The sequence below is a fragment of the Pelodiscus sinensis genome, chromosome 9 (genome assembly GCF_052426305.1).
Source record: "Pelodiscus sinensis isolate ZL-2025 chromosome 9, ASM5242630v1, whole genome shotgun sequence".
Lineage (NCBI taxonomy): Eukaryota > Metazoa > Chordata > Testudines > Trionychidae > Pelodiscus > Pelodiscus sinensis.
Window position 1 is genome coordinate 47,639,030 of NC_143060.1, and position 21,563 is coordinate 47,660,592.

At 41.8% G+C, this 21,563-nt stretch overlaps 1 protein-coding gene and 1 pseudogene across 2 annotated transcripts in view; one reads left to right on the forward strand and one right to left on the reverse strand.

The window, feature by feature from the left end:
• Positions 1–5,612, reverse strand: part of LOC149523932 (uncharacterized) — a 63,077-nt gene extending 57,465 nt beyond the window's left edge. For both annotated transcript variants that reach the window (XM_089780565.1, XM_089780566.1), the window contains exons 1-2: positions 5,473–5,612; positions 5,273–5,388 (exon numbers count right to left, since the gene is read on the reverse strand). In XM_089780565.1, coding sequence (XP_089636691.1) covers positions 5,273–5,339 — 67 coding nt within the window. In that variant the 5' untranslated portion in view covers positions 5,340–5,388; positions 5,473–5,612. The remainder of the gene's footprint in view (positions 1–5,272; positions 5,389–5,472) is intronic.
• On the forward strand, positions 5,338–21,102 carry LOC149523933 (uncharacterized; annotated as a pseudogene).
• Positions 21,103–21,563: the final 461 nt, after the last annotated feature.

A 21,563-nucleotide genomic window follows, 5' to 3' on the forward strand; every position in this document is an offset into this window, starting at 1 on the left:
ATAAAATATCTAATCTGACCATGATCACCAAGAGAGGACATCGCTGATTCCAATGTTGTATAGGCCTTCCCTGTGTCTCACTCTCAGCATGATACGGAACATATCTCCATGGAGCTCCTCAGGGGAAGAAACACCTATTAAGTACTCCTCCAGTGATTTAATGCATGGCTGATTGAGTGAGAAAGACATTTCTCCGATTCCCCTCACACAACAGAACCTAGGGAAGCCCAGGCTAGTGGATGTTGTGTGCTCCAGCCCCATGGTGAGGCAGTGGCAGGCTGGAGCACAAGCACAGGCCCCCCTATTCTGGGGGCAGGGCAAATCCTGAGCCTTGGAACCTGGGTCCAGGCAAGCTGGGGCCACATCCAGCCCCCAGGCCTGAGGTTCCCCACACTTTGCATAGAAGATAGCGCAGGGAACAAGGCATCAACAGATCAGGGTTCTGTTCCTAATTCTAACCTTGACCTTTTGATACCTTTGGAAAATTCCTTTACTTCCATTTTCCCTTCTCTCCTCCCCTTTGTCAGTCTTGCCTAAGATGGGACCCTGTCTCACTATTTGTATAGTTCTTAATACTTTAGGTCCCTATGCTATGTTGGGGCCTTTGGAATACAAATATAAAAACATAATAACATTGGAGAAATATTTGGTGGTAAAGGGCATGGTTGCAGTGTGATGTGTTACCAAAAGGACGTTCCTTCTAATCAGTCTTTGTATGGCAGCTGTGTGATTGTAGAAGTCTATGAGTAGTGCATTCTAAATGTGGTTTGCTGCATGTCAGTTTGTTAAATATAAATGTATTAATAAAGAAATTCTAAATGAAGTACATGATTGGAATCACAGGTGTGACTTGCACAGTGAGAAGAAAATAGATTGGCCTTGCACTGACATCCCTTTCCTTATATTCTGTAGATAATGACCACTACTTCTCAACAATAACCCTATCACATCACATGTTCTTCACTCTTTCTCCGACCTTCCATTCCTCCCTCTCTTGCTTTTTGTTCTTCTAGTTCCTATCACCATATTTTGAAGTATCAGAAGTGAGAAAAGCACTGAAAAGTGAGTGATTTGTCACAAACAAGGTCCCTACCTCAGCAAACTTGCTGTCTACGTGCACTATTGAAAACAAGGCAGTGAGATGCCAGACACAAGTTCAAGAGACAGGTGGCTATTATAAGTGAAGAGTGTTACAGAATATATGGTATTTCAGAACATTGTCTCTTCCTCTTCTAATCTCTTCCTCTTGTTTTTGTAAGTCTGCTTTTTCTAACCACGCCAGCATTGCCGTGGCTTTCAACAGTTGCAATTCAGAACTACAACACGGCACCACTACATCCTTTCAAAGGTGTAGCCTGAGCTGCACTCCAGCACACTCCATCAGGCTCTAACTGGCATGCAGGAGTCTAATAACGTAGGGTGAGTGCTACTGAAGGTTGTGGCCAAAATAAGGTAGAAAAGACATTTGAATAGAGCTGTTGAGGTTGGAAGTTTCTTATGCAGTGATTTTCCTGATGCTGTAGAGGCCTTTTAGTTAATAATAAGAATAAAGTCAAACCCAAACTATGAAGCAGAACTCAGAGTTTGTTGTGAACAGGAAGTAGCTCAGTGGTGGGTAAAAGGCTTGTGAAAACTATGTCATGCCAATTCTTTAGTGTAGGAAAGAAGGACCTGATGCAGTAGGAAGAGGGGATGCTCAGTCAGTATGTGTTTAAAAAAACCTGAGAACTGTGGCCTTTCATAAAGAGATGTCCCAAAATGCACTGCAGATAGACTCTGGAAATACAAGACTTGCATTTTGATTGTATGTCAGATGCCCCATGTGGCCCGATATTACAAGCTGTTCTGTACGTGAGAGAGACCTCTTACTGAAATAAAGACCTCAACTGGATTCCTGATCATGGATGCAAATACCTCTCTATGCAGACTGAATTGCGGGAATAGAGCTTAAGCCAGTGCACTCGGTACCTTGGAGATGCTTTACTTCAGTATCGATACTGTAGTTTTCATTATGCATTAGAAAAGGGGTTCTGAACATCTATAAATAATATTACAGCGAAATCTTTGTTATCCGGCACTCTGTTAGCCAGAAAACTTTGTTAACCAGCATTGCCCCCAGCCACAATACTGTCACATCTTCATGCACACAGGCCTGGCTTGGTTTACCATGATTGGCTTAACAATTTTTTATTTAAGAAGTACTAATCAACTTTAACTCAAAATAGAATGTGAGACCAATTGCCTCACACTACAAAACTACCAATATTACAAACTTGAGTTTTACTATTATTGTCCATTAGTTTTTCCTAGGTTGCGGGACCCTCAGACAACCAGAATTTTTAGATAACCGGAACGCCCTAATCCCCGAATGTGCTGGATAACACAGGTTTTTAACTGGAACGCCCTAATCCCCGAATGTGCTGGATAACACAGGTTTTACTGTTCCTCTATATTTATTACACACTGAAGAAGTTATATTTCATTTATGAAAATTTCCAACTATATATATATATAAAGGCACCCTTCCCAGGCTCTAGCTAACTTTGATATTCTTTAAAAATGTAGGTCACGATTTTTAAATGTGACTAGATGCCTCAGTGGTTGGATGCCCAATCCTAGACACCTGAAAGGTGTCTGACTGGCAGAGCTGCTCAGTACTTTAAGCAAATCAGGCTGTTTTCAAATATCTCAGTTTGGGCCCCACAAATTGAGCTCCCACTCAAAAAAAATCACTAGGTGTATTTGATTATTGGCCATAAACCATAATGTAAAGACAAACCTAGCAACAAACTCAGCATTCGCTAACAATAACCAGCAAACTATTCCTGAAGCAAGATTAAATATCCTGCCCCCCCCCCCCACCACTCCCCTACCAGTACAATGCTACAGGCAATAAACCAGTCCAGATAAGACCTATAAGACCTGCTTCATCCCTACCAGCCAAAGATAACCAACACAGGATGTATCAAGTCCACCACCACACCCATCCTTACAGAAATATCCACCTACATCAAACCCTTCCCTTTTCAATAACTGTGGAAATAGATAGGCATTAAAAGTGTCTTGAAAGTCAAATTTAAGCTATTTCACACAGTATGGTCAAAGGGCAGTAAGGTTACAAAGAGTGATTATAATTATGGCAATAAGGTTTGGGGGCAGATGTCTCTCAAATAAGTATGTGCCAAATTGTACAGGGAAAAGCAACGTTTTAAATTCCATTTGGTAACCAACAGGAATACAGTGCAGATCCCAAAGCTCCCTCTAAGATACACCTTTGGTTTTAGTTCCAATAGGACCTACAGTGTCTATATTGTTGGATATTCAATAGAGTGGATTCAGTAAATTAATATGGTATGGCTAATCACAAGCAAAAATAACTAGATCTTGTCAGCCTTTTATCTGTAGATTTCAATGTTTTACAAATCTGGTAAATTATTTTATCCCTATTTAACAAAAGGGAATACGGGGACGTAAAGAGTGAAGTGACTAGCCCCAAATCACAGAGGAAGATGTGAGGGTAAAGAATTCCTTCCAAGAAATGGAGACCAAGCAAAGCTGTTTTAAGCCAAACATTTTTCCCTCCTAATTTTTCCATACATTAAGGCCATTTCAGTATTTGAACTTTTACTGACTTTATTTTATCTTGCTGCCTGTATTAGCAACTTGGTAGGGAGAAACTGGCCCAAGCCAGACCAATCTATGTAGAAAAGAAAAGAAAAATCTATTTTTTGAGGGAAAACAGTGCTACTCCCTCCCCCTCTTCCGGGCCCTCTGTTAGCCAATGCATCAACCCACAATGGGGTTGGCCATAGAGGCAGGCATTGACCTGCACTTCATGAAGAAAAGGCAGCAGCAGGCAGCTGTAGACATTAATTATAAAAATGAAATAACAGGAGAGCATTTTTAAAGGATAATTCTGCTTTTTTTTTTTTTTGCTTCATTGTGCAGTAGTCACTTGTTTCCATATAATAACCAACAGCTACTAACCAGATCTACTTAGTGCCCACACTCTATAGGCTCTCAAGGATTATGGTACAAATACCCAGACTCCAAACCAGCTACAAACATGTCGATAGCTAAGAGTCTGATTCTTCTATCACATACACCAGAGTAAATCAAGAGTAATTCCTCTGAAATCAAGTAATAGTAAATTATTAATAATTCACCAGTTATTATTAATAATAATACAAAATTGCTGTACATGAGAGGAGACTCAGACCATGCCATTTGCTACAGTCTGGAATTATGTAGATTAAGGGACACTTTTAGAATGAGCATTGCTTAACGAACAGCTAGTGTAACTAACATGAATATGTTGACATCCTTAATTATATAAACGAGCTAATTGGAAGGTTGGTAGAGTGTAGAGGGCACTCACGCTCCAACGCTGTGCTTTCTTCTATTGAAAACTGTATCATCATAGGATTCAGGTTTTACAAACACTGATGTCCATTTATAATACTGTGGGCACTGCCATTGACTTAATTGACCACTTCCAGTAGCAAGCACTTTACCTAGCTCTCCGAGTTACCTTCGACAGTGCCATTCTTGCAAGTCTGACAAGCAAAGACTGATTTAGCGTCACTTATAATGGAAAGTGGCTGCACACAATTCTAAATTTTAAGTCCCCGTAATTAATTTTCACTAACTACAAAGCTGATGTCCCAACAAAATTACTTAATTTTTTTTATAACTATCAATGGTAATTACACAAATTCTACAATTTCCCATCACCACAGTCAGGTTTTGGATTCCTTTCTAGACTCTTTACAATACAAATCTAAATTTGAGGAACTATATACCAAATCTGAATCAACGAGTGACTTAAATACAAAGAAATTATTATTTTTTTCAGATTCTTTCATTTTTTAAAGATATTTTTAATGCTTTTAGCAGTGAAAAAATAAAGTGTTGACACATAAGAAATGAACTCGGATTCTACTGAACAGATATTTATGAGAACTCCAAATCAATTATTTTCCACGTAATTTGAAAAAAATATAATTAAAATATAGAATGCATAGCTTTCTTTAAAAAGTTTAGACAATATTCAAGGATGCCTACAGGAAACATTTTTTCTCTTGCACATTCTAAGCCACATCTTCCTGTTCTAGTTTGCATTGGCCACGTTATGGCTGCGGCACCAACATATTACGTTTTCTGGAAAAAGTTGCTAGTTCTCCTCTTTGCAAAGCTTCAGTGTCTTTGGGGGAGGGGGGCTAAAGAAGCTGATGGTACCAGATTTAAGAATGAAATATCAATTTGTACCTACCTTTGACAAAAACATCCTTGTCCAGAAGGGCAAACCCAAATGCCAAGAGTTTAAGCCACAAAAACATGGTTATATCTGGAAATCAGGAGTATCCTTATGAAACAGCATGTGTCTTTCTGGAAAGCAAAATAATTGTTATCTTTCTACAAAAGTATTTCTCAGCAAAACTTGAATCAAAAGCAGAATAACTGTGCACATACATTGCAGTGCCTGCTTATCAGTCAGGGAGCAGTTTCCTCTGTCACGCAGGGACTGCACTTGCGATCTCACTGTATAGCAACGTGATGTCAGAGGCAATTTTACCTACTTCTTTAAAATGCCACTTTTTTCAGTTTCCAGGAAGTCAAGAGGGTTTTTCTTAAGTTGCTGCACTAATGCTTAACTTCCTTAATTCAACCAAATAGATCATTTTTAACCATTTCTACTGAAGAGCTGAAGAAGAGTTTAAAAGAGCCTCGTATTTCAAAAGATGGGACACTAAGTAAAGATCTTAGTAATTCTATTATTAGCTTTTCTGTAACTCAGCTCTATTTCAGTGCCTGGCCATTCATGGACCATGTATTCTTTCAAGCTATAACAAGCAAGAAAAAATATCTGAGTAAATACTGAATCAACATATTATATTAACAATACAGTCATAGTAAAAAAAAAAGTTCTTATTGGTTAAATGAATAACGTCTGAACATTGGTCTAAAAAGTACTTTTGTTAACAGTCTCTCTGCAAAAATGTATTTCCTAACATGGCAGTACTCAATACCAAATAGCTATGGACGGCCTATATTCTCATTGCTGTGCTGTTCTGTACCTAGGCAATCAACATGCTGTAGGGTTTCATACAACCACATACAATAATGCTGAATCTCAGTTGCATAAAAGCTTGATACATCCTTATGATGGAATATTTATTCTATTTCTAATATTTACCAGGGCAGGCCCAGCCAAAGGGATTGTGGGGTCCAAAGCAGGATGCTGGCAGCAGGGCCCCGGGCCCAGCTGGTGGATGGTGAATACTCAGCAACGCCAGGCCCAAGGCATTTGCCTTGCTCACCTTGCCTTAGGGCCAGGCCTTTACCAGGGCTCATAACTGTCCTGGAGGACTTTTGTCTTTCCTGCTAAGTAGGCAAAGAACTGCAGATGTCTTTCCTTATCACAGACACTGGACTGCAACCCAAGAGCTGCCTAGGGTCCAGTTGAATGGTGAAGAGCTGAAGAGAGGTCGAAGGGGAAGAAACACTAGGATTGCCTCTTTTATTGGGGGTTTGAACCAAGTCCTACCAGTATAGTAGTAAGCATTACATTTATTAATACTTACCAGCAGGACCATGAGCTTGAAGGATTTCTAAGAAAATCATCATTCATTTGTGTTTCTTACTTATATACAGGCAGTCCCCGGGTTATGTACAAGATAGGGACTGTAGGTTTGTTCTTAAGTTGAATTTGTATGTAAGTCGGAACTGGCGTCCAGATTCAGCCGCTGCTGAAACTGACCAGTGGCTGACTACAGGAAGCCCAAGGCAGAGTTGCTCTGCCCTGGGCTTCCTGGAATCAGCCGCTAATCAGTTTCAACAGCAGCTGAATTTGGACGCCTGGGACAGAGCAGCTGGGGCGCTGCCGGGTAGGTCGCTGCAGCGCCACACCTCAGCGCTGCGGGGACCAACCCGGCAGCACCCCAGCTGCACTACCCCAGGTGTCCCCAAGTCAGCCGCTGCTGAAACTGATCAGCGGCTGATTCCAGGAAGCTGGGGCAGAGCAACTCTGCCTCGGGCTTCCTGTAGTCAGCCGCTGGTCAGTTTCAGCAGCAGCTGACTTGGGGACGCCTGGGGCAGAGCAGCTGGGGTGCTGCTGGGTTGGTCCAGTAGCACCGAGGAGCGGCACTGGGGGACCAACCCGGCAGCGCCCCAGCTGCTCTACCCCAGGCGTCATGGGCGAGAAAAGCCTGGTCTGCTGGGGGGGGGGCCCACTACCTGTGCCCCCCCCAGCAGACCAGGGAGACGCAGGTGGTGGGACCGCCAAGGCACTCCGCGGTCCCGCCCGCATCCTCCGCGGCTTTGCTCCGCGTCTCCCTGGTCTGCTGGGGGGGGCTTCCCCCTAGCAGACCAGGGAGACGCGGAGCAAAGCCACAGAGGACACAGGCAGTGGGACAGCCCAGATGCGCCGTGGCTGTCCCACTGTCGGCGTCCTCCGCGGCTTTGCTCCCCGTCTCCCTGGTCTGCTGCGGGGAGCCCCCCCCCCCCCAGCAGACCAGGGAGACGCGGAGCAGCTTTTCTTGCCCGGAGGACGTGGGCGGAAGGACCGCGGCGCATCTGGGCGTCCCGCCACTCCCGTCCTCTGGGGCGAGAAAAGCCGTTCGTAACTGCGGAGCCGACATAAGTCAGATCCGCGTAACTCGGGGACTGCCTGTATAATAAATTCTTTCAAGACTGTCCAAAGAGTATTATAAAAAGATGTATATAATAATGAGACTACATAATATCTGAGATATCACAGATCTTTCCTATAATTAAGACAGGAAAATGAGGGTGATGTCTCAGACGGGGGGTGAGAGTGTTTTACTATGTCCTGGAAAGTCCGGTCTATGGACCTGTTTCCCTTAGCTCTTTCAGTTCAACCTCACTAGTCTCAAGAGCCCATGATGGATTTCTGGGGATCTTCAGCTGCTTGAACTGTGTGTGCACCTATGCCACCTGCCCAAAATATATGGCTACATTCAGTGCAGTATATTGGATAGTCTCTGCATTACTGTTGGATTTCTCCCTGATTATTTTTGTTCCCAAGGCAGATTTTCTGGGGTGGGGGAGGCGGTGGATGGGAAAGAGGTAGTCAGTGGCATAGTTTAAAAAATGTTTATTAGGAGAATCTGGCACTCACACATCCTCTCTAAATTTCCTTGCAAAACTCCTCTGTTTACTGGCTCCAGTGGACACTTATGAGCAGGCTGTTCTTCCAGAGTTAGCCATGCCCCCTTGTCCAGGGATATTAAAGGGATCAAAGAATGACAGGCTACAGCCTCATTATGGAGTTTGCAGCCTGGCCTAGATGGCTGCTAGGCTCAGCACACAGGCCCTCAACAGACCGCACTGTAAACTTCAATGAAACAGGCACATGGCAAGCAAGCAAATGAATAACAGACAGCCAACAATAAAAATATACTGAACAACATATGGGTCAGAGCCTTAGTGGGTGTCAAACTGATTTAGTTCCATGGAAGTCAATGGAGCTCCTTCCATTTACAGCTGGTAAAGATATGGCCTTATTACCTCTAAGCTTACCAATATGGATCTGTACTAGGGATGTAAATACCCATTTTAAAATATGTTTTACCGATTAACCATGGAGGATAACCTCCAGGTTACCCAGTAAACATGCTGGTATGGCTAATGCTTACCAGGTATCCAGTTAACCTTTTACATCCCTAATTTGTACCCATTGTATAAAGTTTAATAAGATAGAGAATTCTTTACAACAATGAAAATGTCATGACTGTATGCATTTTTTAACCAACATGTATTTCCATTGCTTTTAACACTGTCCTTTAAATGACTTAATGAGACTTGAGATTAGCTCACATTGTGCACTTCCTCTTAAAAATTTAGTAACAACCTCTCATAACTCTTCCAGGTCTGAAGATTTAAACCTGAAAACTCCAGAGAGTTGTTATAAAATTTGGCATGATCTGAAACTGTTTGGAGTCTAAATTCCTCTTTATAGACTGTAAGATCCTTGGAGCAGAGATAATTTCTTCCTCTGTGTTTTGCACTAGGCTGAGCACACAATTGGCTCAGGTCACTGTTTTCAGACTTTTAGCAATCACAGTCCAATTGTATCATGGAAAAATCATTAAATTCTAATTTTTATGACAGAGTTTTTCTAAAATGCCACTGCACTCTGAGGGTATGCCTACACTTGCACCCTGGTTCGAACTAGGAATGCAAATGCAGGAATTCAAAATAGTCAGTGAAGCGGGGATTTAAATATCCTGCGCTTCATTAGCATGATCTCGCCGGCACAATCTCTCCGAATGCCAACTGTTTCGAAAGTGAAAGTGTGCGCCAGGATGCATTAGTTCGAACCAAACCTCTTGATTCGAACTCATTAGCATGATCTTGCTGGCATGTTACTCCTCATTTCGGCGTGCACTTTCACTTTCGAAACAGCTGACATTCGGAGTAACGCGCCGGTGAGATCATGCTACTGACGCATGAGGTTATTTAAAACCTTGCTTCACTGACTATTTCGAATGCCTGCATTTGCATCCCTAGTTTGAACTAGGGTGCAACTGTAGACATACCCTGAGATATCAAGGCTAAAAAGCCAACAGCTAGTTACAGCATTAGCCTTCACATCAGTGTGATTTTGGGATACCAGAGATATCCTGAAATAGCTACCCCATGTCTTCACAAGCCACCCGTTATTTCAAAATATTTTTTTGAAATAACAAGCGCACTATTTCGGCATCCCGGTAACCCTCATTCCATGAGGGTTAAGGGATATCTTGAAATAGCACTTTATTTAGAAATTTTTAAAATAGCCTATTCGAAATAAACCAGAAATAAGTACTCAATTTGCATAGTGCAAATTGCATCTTATTTTGAGTTTAGAGTGCAGTGTAGACATAGCCAGAGAGAAACAGTAGTACTATGGCTCCCTAGGGAATTAAAATGTTTAGGAAGTGGGAAGTGAATGAATATCACTGGGGGTCTGGTCTGTCTTTCCATATTGGGTAAAGTGAGTACAAAACAGAATCCTACCATCAGGGTAGAGGACTGGCGAATTTTTATGTGGTAGCAGTTTACATTTGCGATGCTGGGGTTTACAATGGCACCGAGCCCACACTCAGAACGGCTCCTGGTGCTTGGATTGTGGCTCCAGCCACCTACTTCACCCTGAGGCCCTGCACCTGCTCAGGCCTCTTCCCCCTGAGACTTCACATGCCACTTGCTTCTCCTCTTTCACCCCTTGCTTGCTCCTCTACATTCCCTCCCTTCCAATGATAATGGCAGGCAAAGCCTTGTGCAGAGCACAGGTGGGCAAATAGGGAGTAAGAGGCCAAGCAGGAGCAGCTCCTTGGGTCCCACAAAAGATTAATAAAGCCCTATGAAAATGATTTAACACAATGCAGAACAGTGTACAATTGGGTCCCATGAGCTTTCACTTGCAAAGATTTCAGAAAAATCTATTGACTTCAATTGTTATGTCGTTTTACCTCAGCTGCAGAACAGGCCTAGTATTTTACTTTTTTTAAAAAATTACTGACAAGTTAGAAGATAGTAAGGATGCTCTTTCCTTCTCTGTCTTTCTTTCCTGCCCTCTCCCAAAATTCAACAATTACATACACTGAGTTTCAGAGAAGAAAATATACTTGTATTGAACTGCCCTTGCACTCAGTGGTGAAGGGACCAGCAGTCCTATATTTAGCAGAGTAGCCCCAGTGTTTTGCACGTTTTTGAGATGCCTAAAATATCTCAGTTTTCATTTTATTACCGGAAACATTTGAGGATTTCTTTTTTACCTTGAATTTTCTTTTCTCAACTCCTTTTAGAATAGAAGAGGGAAAGGAAAAGAGAGAAAAAAATAGAAAAGCAAAAACCAGAATATTTGAAAAAATCCTCAAAACCCAATATTTTTAATTTAGAATTTTTCATGCATCATTTCCAATGAATCTCCCCTTTTCTAAATCTAGAGATAAAATTGGTTAGAAATTGTAAAAATTTTGTATGAAATATTTTTTCTATTTTTCAAACATCTCTACTTGGGACAAATTGAATACTTTCCCAAAGCAGATAAGTAATCAACCCAAGCTGAATAATTATCATTACTCAATAATAATAGGTTTTACATCACATAGATGAAAAAAACTTTGAACATTTGTACCAGATCATACTTGAAGATTAGATAAACATAAAGAAACTTTTATTTCTCTAATCCAGAGTAAGATCAAGAAGTCATAGAAATTAAAGATAAAAGAGATTTATTAATCCCCGTGCCATGTGGAGACTGTTTTCTACAGTGTTCTAACAAAGGATAGGAGCATAAGAACATTAGAACGGCCATACTGGGTCAGACCAAAGGTCCATCTAGCCCAGTATCCTGTCTGCCAACAGTGGCCAATACCAGATGCCCTAGAGGGAGGGAACACAACAGGTAATCATCACATGATCCCTCTCCTGTCATCCATTTCCAAACAAACAGAAGCTAGGGACACCATTCCTATCCATCCTGGCTAATAGCCATTGATGGACCTAACCTCCATGAATCTATCTGGCTCTTTTTTGAACCCTATTAAAGTTGTATTCTTCACAACATGCTCTGGCAAGGAATTCCACGGTTTGACTATGTGCTGAGTGAAAAAGAAACTTCCTTTTATTTGTTTTAAACCTGCTGCCTATTAATTTCATTTGGTGACCCCCTACTACTTATATTGTGGGAATAAGTAAATAACTTTTCCTTATTCATTTTTTCCATATCAGTCATGGATTGTTAAGATTCAGCCTAGAAATGTACAAACATGGTTTTTTAGCAGGCTTCCTGCTTCTGATGTACTTAAAAAACATTTTACTATTACTTTTTGAGTTTTTGGCTAGCTGTTCTTCAAACTCTTTTTTGGCTTTTCTTATTTTATTTTTACACTTAATTTGACAAAGTTTATGCTCCTTTCTATTTTCCTCACTAGGCTTTGACTTCCACTTTTTAAAAAGATGTCTTTTTACCTGTAACTGATTTTTTTACTTGGTTGTTAAGCCATGGTGGCACTTTTTTGGTTCTCTTACTATGTTTTTTAATTTGAGGTATACATTTAAGTTGGGCCTCTATTATGGTGTCTTTGAAAAGTTTCCATGCATCTTGCAGAGATTTTACTTTTGTCCCTGTACTTTTTATTTTCTGTTTAATTAACCTCCTCATTGGGATCATATGGGATCAAGTGTTAGACAGACAGCTGGTTAACTAACCAGCACTTGATCCCATATGATTTTAAAAGAATCAAATGGCTGGGTTTTAACTTTTTCATTTAGACATTTACTCTACAATCTAATACACCTCAACTTTAGTACATTTTTCCTGATTTTCAACCTAAATTCTCTTTTTCTCAGTTTCATTCTTTTTAGTTACAACAAACAGGATTGTTATAATTCCTCTCCCTCTGAAACATATACAACCTTCAAATGCTTGTAGCCATTCAAATCAGATTGGGTCACTAGACAAGATAATAGACTAAAGAAACCTTTGATCTGATCTAGTATGGCCATTCATATGTTCTTATAGTCCCATATAATCAGTAGATGCCATCTCACATTTCCACATAGAGGTCATAGCAGTACCATATTTACTGTGAGCCACAGGGATTGTGAACTGAGTAATGCTAAGAGCAGCAGCCGGTGGTCAAAAGCAATAAAGAAGATGGATACACAGCTTATCTTTTCCTAGGTATTTCTGTTTTGGTTTCAGTGTGACACAGTATTATCACTTATTTCCAGAGCATTCTCATCCATACTTCAAAATTTAGATGTTTGATGAGTTTGGTGCCAGTGCTTTAAACAAACAATACAGATCATGAGTGATATTTTTAAAATGTGATCCTTTAGGTAGATCATGCCAAAGGTGCAGAACAATATGTGCATTAAGAGACTATCATCTCGCTTTGTGATTCCTTTGTATCTATAGCTGACAACTGCAGTGCCTTTTGAGGAGTTAGCTTGCAGTGGTGTCACATTGAAGGTTTCTGTGTTCCTGTTTATGTTACATTATATCTTCTGCCTTTTATGCCACTACTGCTTTTCAAGTATTTCCCACTGAATTGCTGCATTTTGGGCTATCTTCTTCTGCATGCAAGGCACTACAGTTAGCCATTTGGAATGGAAATCCATCAACCATATGAAAAAACTTGCACAGATACAGACAGACATCATCTTTCTATCCAAGTGCAAGAAGATGGACATCGTACCCAAAGGACTGAAAGTGAACAATCCATTAAGATCAAAATACTATACTGACTACAGTGAAAAACTCTGCCTCACACTATCCAAGAAATTAAAGAACCACCTGATAAGTATTTTATACAAGAAACAGAAAACCATCAAGAATGACATTTCTAACTTAGAGGGTCTCATCTCAAGACAAACATCCACACCGACTAACTCCTTGCAAGACTTTTGTTCCACCAGACAAGAAATCTTCTATACACACTTCTATTCCCTACAACAAAGAAAGGACAATAAACTTTCTAAACTGCTCCACACCACAGGCTACAACAGCAACTACCTCAACCCACTGAATAATATTGTTAACCTCTCCACCTACAAACTCAATCCAGCAGAAGAGTCTGTCTTATCCCGGGGTCTCTCTTTCTGCCTTTCGTCCCCCACAAACTGGATACAATTTTGTGGTGACTCTGAGGCTTTTCTTCACTGCCTCTGCCTCCGAGAATATTTCCAAACCACCAATGAACATCAATCTGACCTACCAGATCCCCCCTATCAACACCAAAGGAAAAATAATTCTATATGGACTCCCCCTGACAGTCGCAATTCCAATCTGTATTTCTATATACAAAGCTTCTGAAACAACGCACAGCCTGACATTATTTGCAAATGACAACAAGCGACACACAATTTCAGCCATGCTGAACACTATGCCATTCAGAGTCTCAAAAACAACCTGGACATTATAATCAAACCAGCTGACAAAGGGGGTGCTGTGGTCATTATGAATAAGGCCGACTATAACCAGGAGGTAACCAGACAACTCTCCAACACCCCATTTTACAAACCTCTCTCCTCTGATCCCACCTTGGAATACCAAAAGAAACTACACTGTCTCCTTAAAAGCCTCCCTACAGCTACTCGGGAACAAATCCTCACAGAATCACCTTCTGACCCCCGACCAGGATTGCTCTATCTGCTTCCCAAAATCCATAAACCTGGACATCCCAGACGTCCCATCATCTCTGGTATCGGCACGCTCACTACTGGTTTATCCAGCTATGTAGACTCTCTTCTCAAATCTTATGCAACCAACACCCCCAGCTATCTCCGAGATACTACTGACTTCCTAAAGAAACTAAAAAACATTGATAACCTCCCCAATAACACCATCTTTGCCACCATGGATGTAGAAGCTCTATACACCAACATCCCACATGAAGACAGATTACAAGCAATTAGAAACACTCTCCCAGAGGACACCACTGCCAATCTGATAGCAGACCTATGTAACTTTGTTCTCACCCACAATTATTTCCAGTTTGAGAACAACTTATACCTCCAGATCAGCGGCACAGCCATAGGTACACGCATGGTCCCACAGTATGCTAATATCTTTATGGCTGACCTAGAACAACGTTTCCTCAACTCCCGTCCCCTTTTATGCCTTCTCTACTTACGCTACATCGATGACATCTTTATGATCTGGACACATGGCCAAGAAACACTGGAAACATTCCACGGAGATTTTAACAACCTATACCCCACCATCAATCTCAGCCTGGGCCATTCTACAAAAGAGATCCACTTCCTGGACACCACAGTACAAATCAGCAATGGAAAATTAGACACCACTCTCTACAGAAAACCCACTGACTCATACAGTTACCTACATGCTTCCAGCTCCCATCCAGAACACACCGTACAATCCATCATCTATAGCCAAGCCCTTCGATACAACCGCATGTGCTCTAATCCAACTGACAGAGACCAGAAACTTCAGGATCTCTACCAAGCATTTATAAACCTCAACTACCCACCCAAAGAAATAAAAAAGCAAATTGAAAGAGCCAGACGAATACCTAGAAACCAACTACTTCAGGACAGACCCAAGAAAACCAACAATAGAACACCACTTGTCATCACCTATAACCCCCAACGTAAACCGGTCCAACACATTATCAATAAACTATAGCCTATACTGGAACAGGATACTAAACTCCGAGAGGCTCCGGGAGACAGACCCATAGTCTCCTATAGACAACCACCTAACCTCAAGATGATTCTTACCAACAACCACAGGACATACCACATTAATACCAACCCTGGTACCTTCCCTTGCAACAAACCCCGTTGCCAGCTTTGTCCACATATTCACTCTGCTGATACCATTATTGGACCCAACCAAGTGAGTTATGAGATCAAGTACACTTATTCCTATGCATCCAGAAATATAATTTATGCAATCATGTGCTGAAAGTGTCTGTCCGCTATGTACATTGGACAAATGTCTCAGACACTTCGCCAAGGATCAATGCCCACAAAACAGATATCAGACAGGATCACAAAGAAAAAACAGTTTCTTGCCATTTCAATCAGAAAGGACATTGTCTCAACAACTTGAATACCTGCATCCTGCTTCAAAGACCTTTTAAGACTTCACTTCAAAGAGAATCCTCTGAACTGTCATTCATGTTTAAATTCGACACTTTACACTCAAATTTGATTAAAGACGCTAATTATCTTACCCATTACAAAGATAGCTTCCCCAATTATCACCTCTAATATCATTAGCTCACAGACATTTATCTCCCCCTTTCCCTCCCCCCCCATTCCATTCTGTTCTGAAATTTGGTTTGTCCTTTTCATATGTGTTCATTTTTTTTATTTGTATCCTTTGGTATATATGGTTGTGACAATTTTCTTCCACTATTTGATCTGAGGAAATGGGTCTGGCCCACAAAAGCTCATCACCTATTAAACCATCTTGTTAGTCTTTAAAGTGCTACACAGTCCTGTTTTTTGTTTCAGCTGCACCAGACTAACACGGCTACATTTCTACTACTATTCTTCTGTAATAATTTATATATTCCTAGGCTGAATCTTATTTTTATTTTCTGCCCCTTTATCACACTGTTATCATTTTCTTTTAGTCGATTAAGGTCATTTCACTGCTCCATCTGATACTATTTTGGGAAATATTTCATACTTCTATTAATTCACTTACTTTTTACCTCTAGCACCTCTGTCTATCTGCTCCCCTGCTTGCTCCATCTCCAGAGCCGGATGCATTTTCATATAGCAGTTGAATACAGGGTCTTTTCAACCTGTCATGTAACTGCTCATACCCAAGTCTATTTGCATTCAGTTTGCAGGTAAGATTTCATGAGCTTTAGTAACATCCAGACTGTGATGTAATCCGTGGATAAAAATGTATTCCAAGAGCAGACAGAAAATGCAATCAGCAGAGTACTTACAAACATAAACTATAACCTAGCATAAACTGATCTGTTTGCAGTGATGTTTTCAATCGGCCTCTGATAGCCCTTCTCTGTGTGTTGACATTATTTTCCTCTGTGGGGATGTCCAGCTGAGTTAGACACATGTCACCAAAGATGGGTATGTTCACAGGCATTACTTCTTCCTCAGTGGTTTGTCAAGGAAGCATTGTTAAAGAAGTGCAAAAAGCGCAGAGGATGTCTACAATCCTAAGTTAGGATTTGCCTCTGCAAACTTGAATCAGTGAAGCTGCTGCAAAGTCTTACAATTAAACCTTTTAGAAAAAACTGCAGTCTGTAGCCTTAGACTGCAGATAATAAGAATTATAGTGCTTCTGGTCATTCATTTAACTTCTATTTGCTTACACTACAGGGCTTTCCTGAGACCCAACTAGCTCAAAGTTTGTGGCGAGCTTTGAAATCCTCAACTGGAAGGCTATAAAACTGTAAATATGTATTAGTATTATCCCTAAAACTAATCAATCAATTTGTGATGTCACATTTCAGTTTATTACTTCACTTGGTGATCAAATAAGCAAGGGTAGAAAGCTGCTGTTCTTGGTTACTTACCGCACTAACCATAGCCGTAACTTTCTGCTCTCCTGCAAAGGGGACAGAGGCCATGTCTACACTATGAGATAAGGCTGAATTTTACCACCCAGTTTTGCAAGTTGAAGGTCCATGTCCCCACTGTGTGCAAGAATTCAACATACTTTGAAGTAGCGCATCCCCAGGAAGGAGACTGCCATTGGACTTTGAGCACGACACCCTGTGGGTAGCTATCCCACAGCACCTGCACCACTTTGCATTTTGGTTATTCTCCTGGTGCATGCTGGGACCAAAAGTATGAACAGGAGATTCTGGGTTCATGTAATCAGCATCCCATAATGCATTAACCTACTCCCTCCCTGCTTGTTTAGGATTGATGCAAAACTGTATTTTTACACCCTTTTTGCCCCTAATTCAGCACGCAGATGCCATAACAGCATGAGCATGCCCCCCCATTTATCCCGTTGTGCATCAAAACACTGTGATACTGATGTCCGCCTTAGGCTGTGTCTAGACTACATGCCTCTGTCGGCAGAGGCATGTAGATTAGGGTTGTAGGCAAAGGCAAATGAAGCCGTGATTTAAATGATCGCGGCTTCATTTACATTTACATGGCTGCCGCGCTGAGCCGACAAACAGCTAATCAGCTGTTTGTTGGTTCGCCGCTAGTCTGGACATTCCCCCTGTCGACATCAAAGCCGTTTGTCGGCAGCCCCGTTATTCCTTGTGGGATGAGGTTTACCGGGGCTGCCGACAAAGGGCTTTGATGTCGACAGGGGGAACGTCCAGACTAGCGGCGAGCCAACAAACAGCTGATCAGCTGTTTGTCGGCTCAGCGCGGCAGCCATGTAAATGTAAATGAAGCCGCGTTCATTTAAATCGCGGCTTCATTTACCTTTGCTGAACAAACAAATCTACATGCCTCTGCCAACAGAGGCATGTAGTGTAGACGTACCCTTAGTGTGCCTAATGGTGGAGTATGCTGACAGTGTATGCACCTCACTACAGGAAGAGGATGAGGAGGACAACATGGGCACGCTGTTCAGGCAATCCCTTGAACTGAGCAAATTGAAAACACAGTCGGCAATCAATCCTCTGGAAACAGTGGAATATTGGTTGTGGTGCCATCAGATAAGCACAGATTGGTAGGACCTCACAGTGATGCAGTTATGGGATGCTCAACAAGGTGCCCCTGAATTCAATGTGTTTGCCTGTAATCCACTGCCTCATCCCTGCAATACAAGCAATAAAGAGACTGTTGTTCAGAGATCATGCATTTTTATTTTAAAAAGACAGCAGGAACAGAAAAGGAGTCCGTGGTCGGCTCGGGGAGGGGGGGGGAGAGAGTTCAGAAATTCATGAGGGACAGCCCTTTGCCTTGCAAGGCCTTGGAAAGTGAGTGTGAGTCTGTCCTTGCATCTCCCTCTAACCTCCACCCCCGCATGTCCTGAGACCCTGGGAGTGGAATTGGGTGAGGAGGAAAAGATGATCTGCAAGGATGGTCGGGGGAGAGAAATCTTCTCCAGGCACACTGCCATGCACTCCATCACAGACGTCAGGGAGAAAAAGATATTGTTGTCATGCTTCTCTTGCTATTTCCTGCTTGTTCTCCTCTCCATCCGCTCCACTGTCCTCTCTTGCTGCTCTGCATGCATTGCCTCCAGGAGCATATTCCTTCACTCCCATTTGCTCCTTAAACATGTCTTTCCTTGTCCATTTTCACCTGAAAATTTGTGCCAGCCAGACAGCTGATAGAGCCAGGGAACTATGCAGCAAGCTCCCTCCTGTTCTCACTGTATCAAAAAGTTACAAGGGCACTGCCTGTTCTTCTTGAACAGTTTATACCCTTCCATGACAGTGCTTCAGTCATGTGAGTCATCCCACCAAGTTTCCGTTATTCCAATCAAATCAGCCCTTTGACTGTGCCAGGGCTTGTAACTCTTCTTATTTGTTTCCCAGCCGTATTGCATTCGTGTACAAACACTTTAGATAACCAGTTGATTGTCCTACCTCCTCCATTCGAATCAGGGGTCCTCCTTTGTTGCTTCTTCCTCCCTGTGTTTCTTCCCGGTATCCCAGGTCCCCATTTACTTCAGGGCTTAGGTCACCATCACCCAACAAACCTAGGTTAAAGCCCTCCTCACTAGGCTTGCAAGCCTGCCGGTAAAGATGCTCTTTCCTCTCTTGGTTAGGTAGATCTCATCTCTCTTCCTAATAATCCTTATGCCCAGAACAAAGCCCCAAGGTTAAAGAAAACAAAGCCTCTCTCTCTGACACCACCTGCTCATCTACACATTTATTTCCACAATTCAACTATCCCTACCTGGGCCTTTTCCTTCAACAGAGAGGTTGGAGTTGCACTTCAAATCCCTTGATCCTTCTTCCCAGCACTACATAATGTGCAGTGACCTACTCAAGGTAATTCTTGACCATATTGTTAGTTTCCGCATGAAGAAGCAGGAAGGGGTAGCGATCTGAAGGTTTAATCAGTTTTGAAAGACCCTTGGTCACATCTTGAATTCTACCTCCTGGTAAGAAGCACACTTCTCTATACACCTGACCACCCTTTCCCTCCTTTGTCTTGTGGTAGGACTGCCTCAGCTCCTTTACTTTAACACTTCACTGCTGGATGTCTCTGGTGGATCCTTTCTCCACAATGCTTTTTGTGATCTTCACATAAATATCAGCAGTTTTTTTGCTGGTTCGGAGCTCTGAAAGGATGGATTTCTCTCTCCATGCTTGATGAGGTCCTAGATCTCCTTCACACTCCATGATGGAGCTCTTTTGTGCCCTGGGAACTGGAGCTTATGGAACTTGAACTCATGGAACTTGAACTCATGAAACTGGCCACAAGTGCAGCTCAGGTGTACTGTCTGCTCTGAGGTGTGCTTGCAACACTGTCCATGTGGGAAATGAAATCCAAACTTTTCCAGAGCTTTTCCTATTCACCTGGAGAGCAATAGAGGTGCACATTCTGGCCAGAGTGGTCACAGTGGGGCAATGTGGGATGCCTCCCATAGACCAAGAACAGCAACCTTCACAATATTGAATCTGAGTCTACACTACCATAAATTTGACCATGCGAGGTCAAATTTTGCATTATTCCTTGTGAAAAGCAGGAGTACCAAAATCAACTTCAATGGCCCTTACAGTCAACAGAACGGGTTTGGTAGTGTGTACGCATTGTTTAGAAAATTAACCTTATGCAGCTAATTCAACCTAAATTCCTATGTATAATAGACCAGAGAACTCCTGTCTTACACGTGGTGTTCCTAGATACAGAGACTGTCCTTTTGATTGGTGTGCCTGTCTGTCTGTGTATGTGTTACCTAACACATTGTGGCCTGAAGACACAAAAAATACAGACTGTGAAGAAGAAAGTTTTTACTTAACCGTGGGATAATTAGCCAAAATGTGGAAGTAACAATATGAAAAAATTATGAAATGTAAATGAGGTCGGATATATATGTTTTCTCAATTCAAAAACCTAATTAACTAAATCCTATGAAATATGTGTCAGATGTAATTGATATTGTTTTCTCTAGCACCACTGATCCATTTTCAGTTTGCAGATTAGAATGTCTTATTCACCTGTTTCAATAGTGTAACAATTATAATTCTGCATAAATATTTACCTTTTTGTCCGTCTCATGCTGGTTTGGTTTATCTTCTAGATGATCACTTGACTTACCTTTCCACTTTACACATCTATGATGCAAAATAGTTTTTACATAGCAGGTGACTAATGGGGAGGGGAGAAAAAACAGGCTACGAGATATAAGGCAATAGAGCAGAAGAACGGTTATTTCCTGTACCTCCTAGATGTGCTTCATCAGTCTCTGTGTTACAGGCCAGTTGCTTCTCAGTAGTTATCATTAAATGTAGACTCAACAGAGTGTTAACATTGTCTGCTTTTTCTCTGCTACCTCCACAGAACCTTGACTATTGTGTTTCTTCGTCCAAGGTTTACAATATGCCATTTCTTCCTCTCATAATAAAAATGTATTACAAATTGAAAGTTGATAATCCAGTGAGAATGAACTCTCTCCTGGGATTACTGGTGTTCCCAGAAATGTCTTTCCAGTGATATTTAGACAGCTTGCACTAGGAAGTGCAGAGCTGAGCAAAAATGAAAAAATAGTTCAACTAAGCACTTCAAATTATGATCAAAAGGTAGTTCAAGTGCTGAGTAATGGTCTAAGTCACTTCTTACTGAGGATATGTCTGCACCAGGGGATTTCAACTGTTTTCTTTCTGGTCTGCCTCCCCTCCCCTCCTACCACTACCACCACCACCACCAACATACTATTAAAAATTCCAGGACCCAGTTGGGGCAAGAGGGCCTCAGAACAGGGGTCTTGGGCACAGATGTAATTTGACTTCTGTTTGAGGTTGGGAGGGGCCAGCGGGGCTTGAGCCAGTTTTGCATAGTGAGGACCTGGGAGGGAGTGCCATGACTCACCTAAGCAGGCAATCAAGCCTGGGTGGTGGGCGCTAGCAAAAATTACAATTCAAAAAGTTAGCTCAAAAAGTTCAAAAACAGCTTAG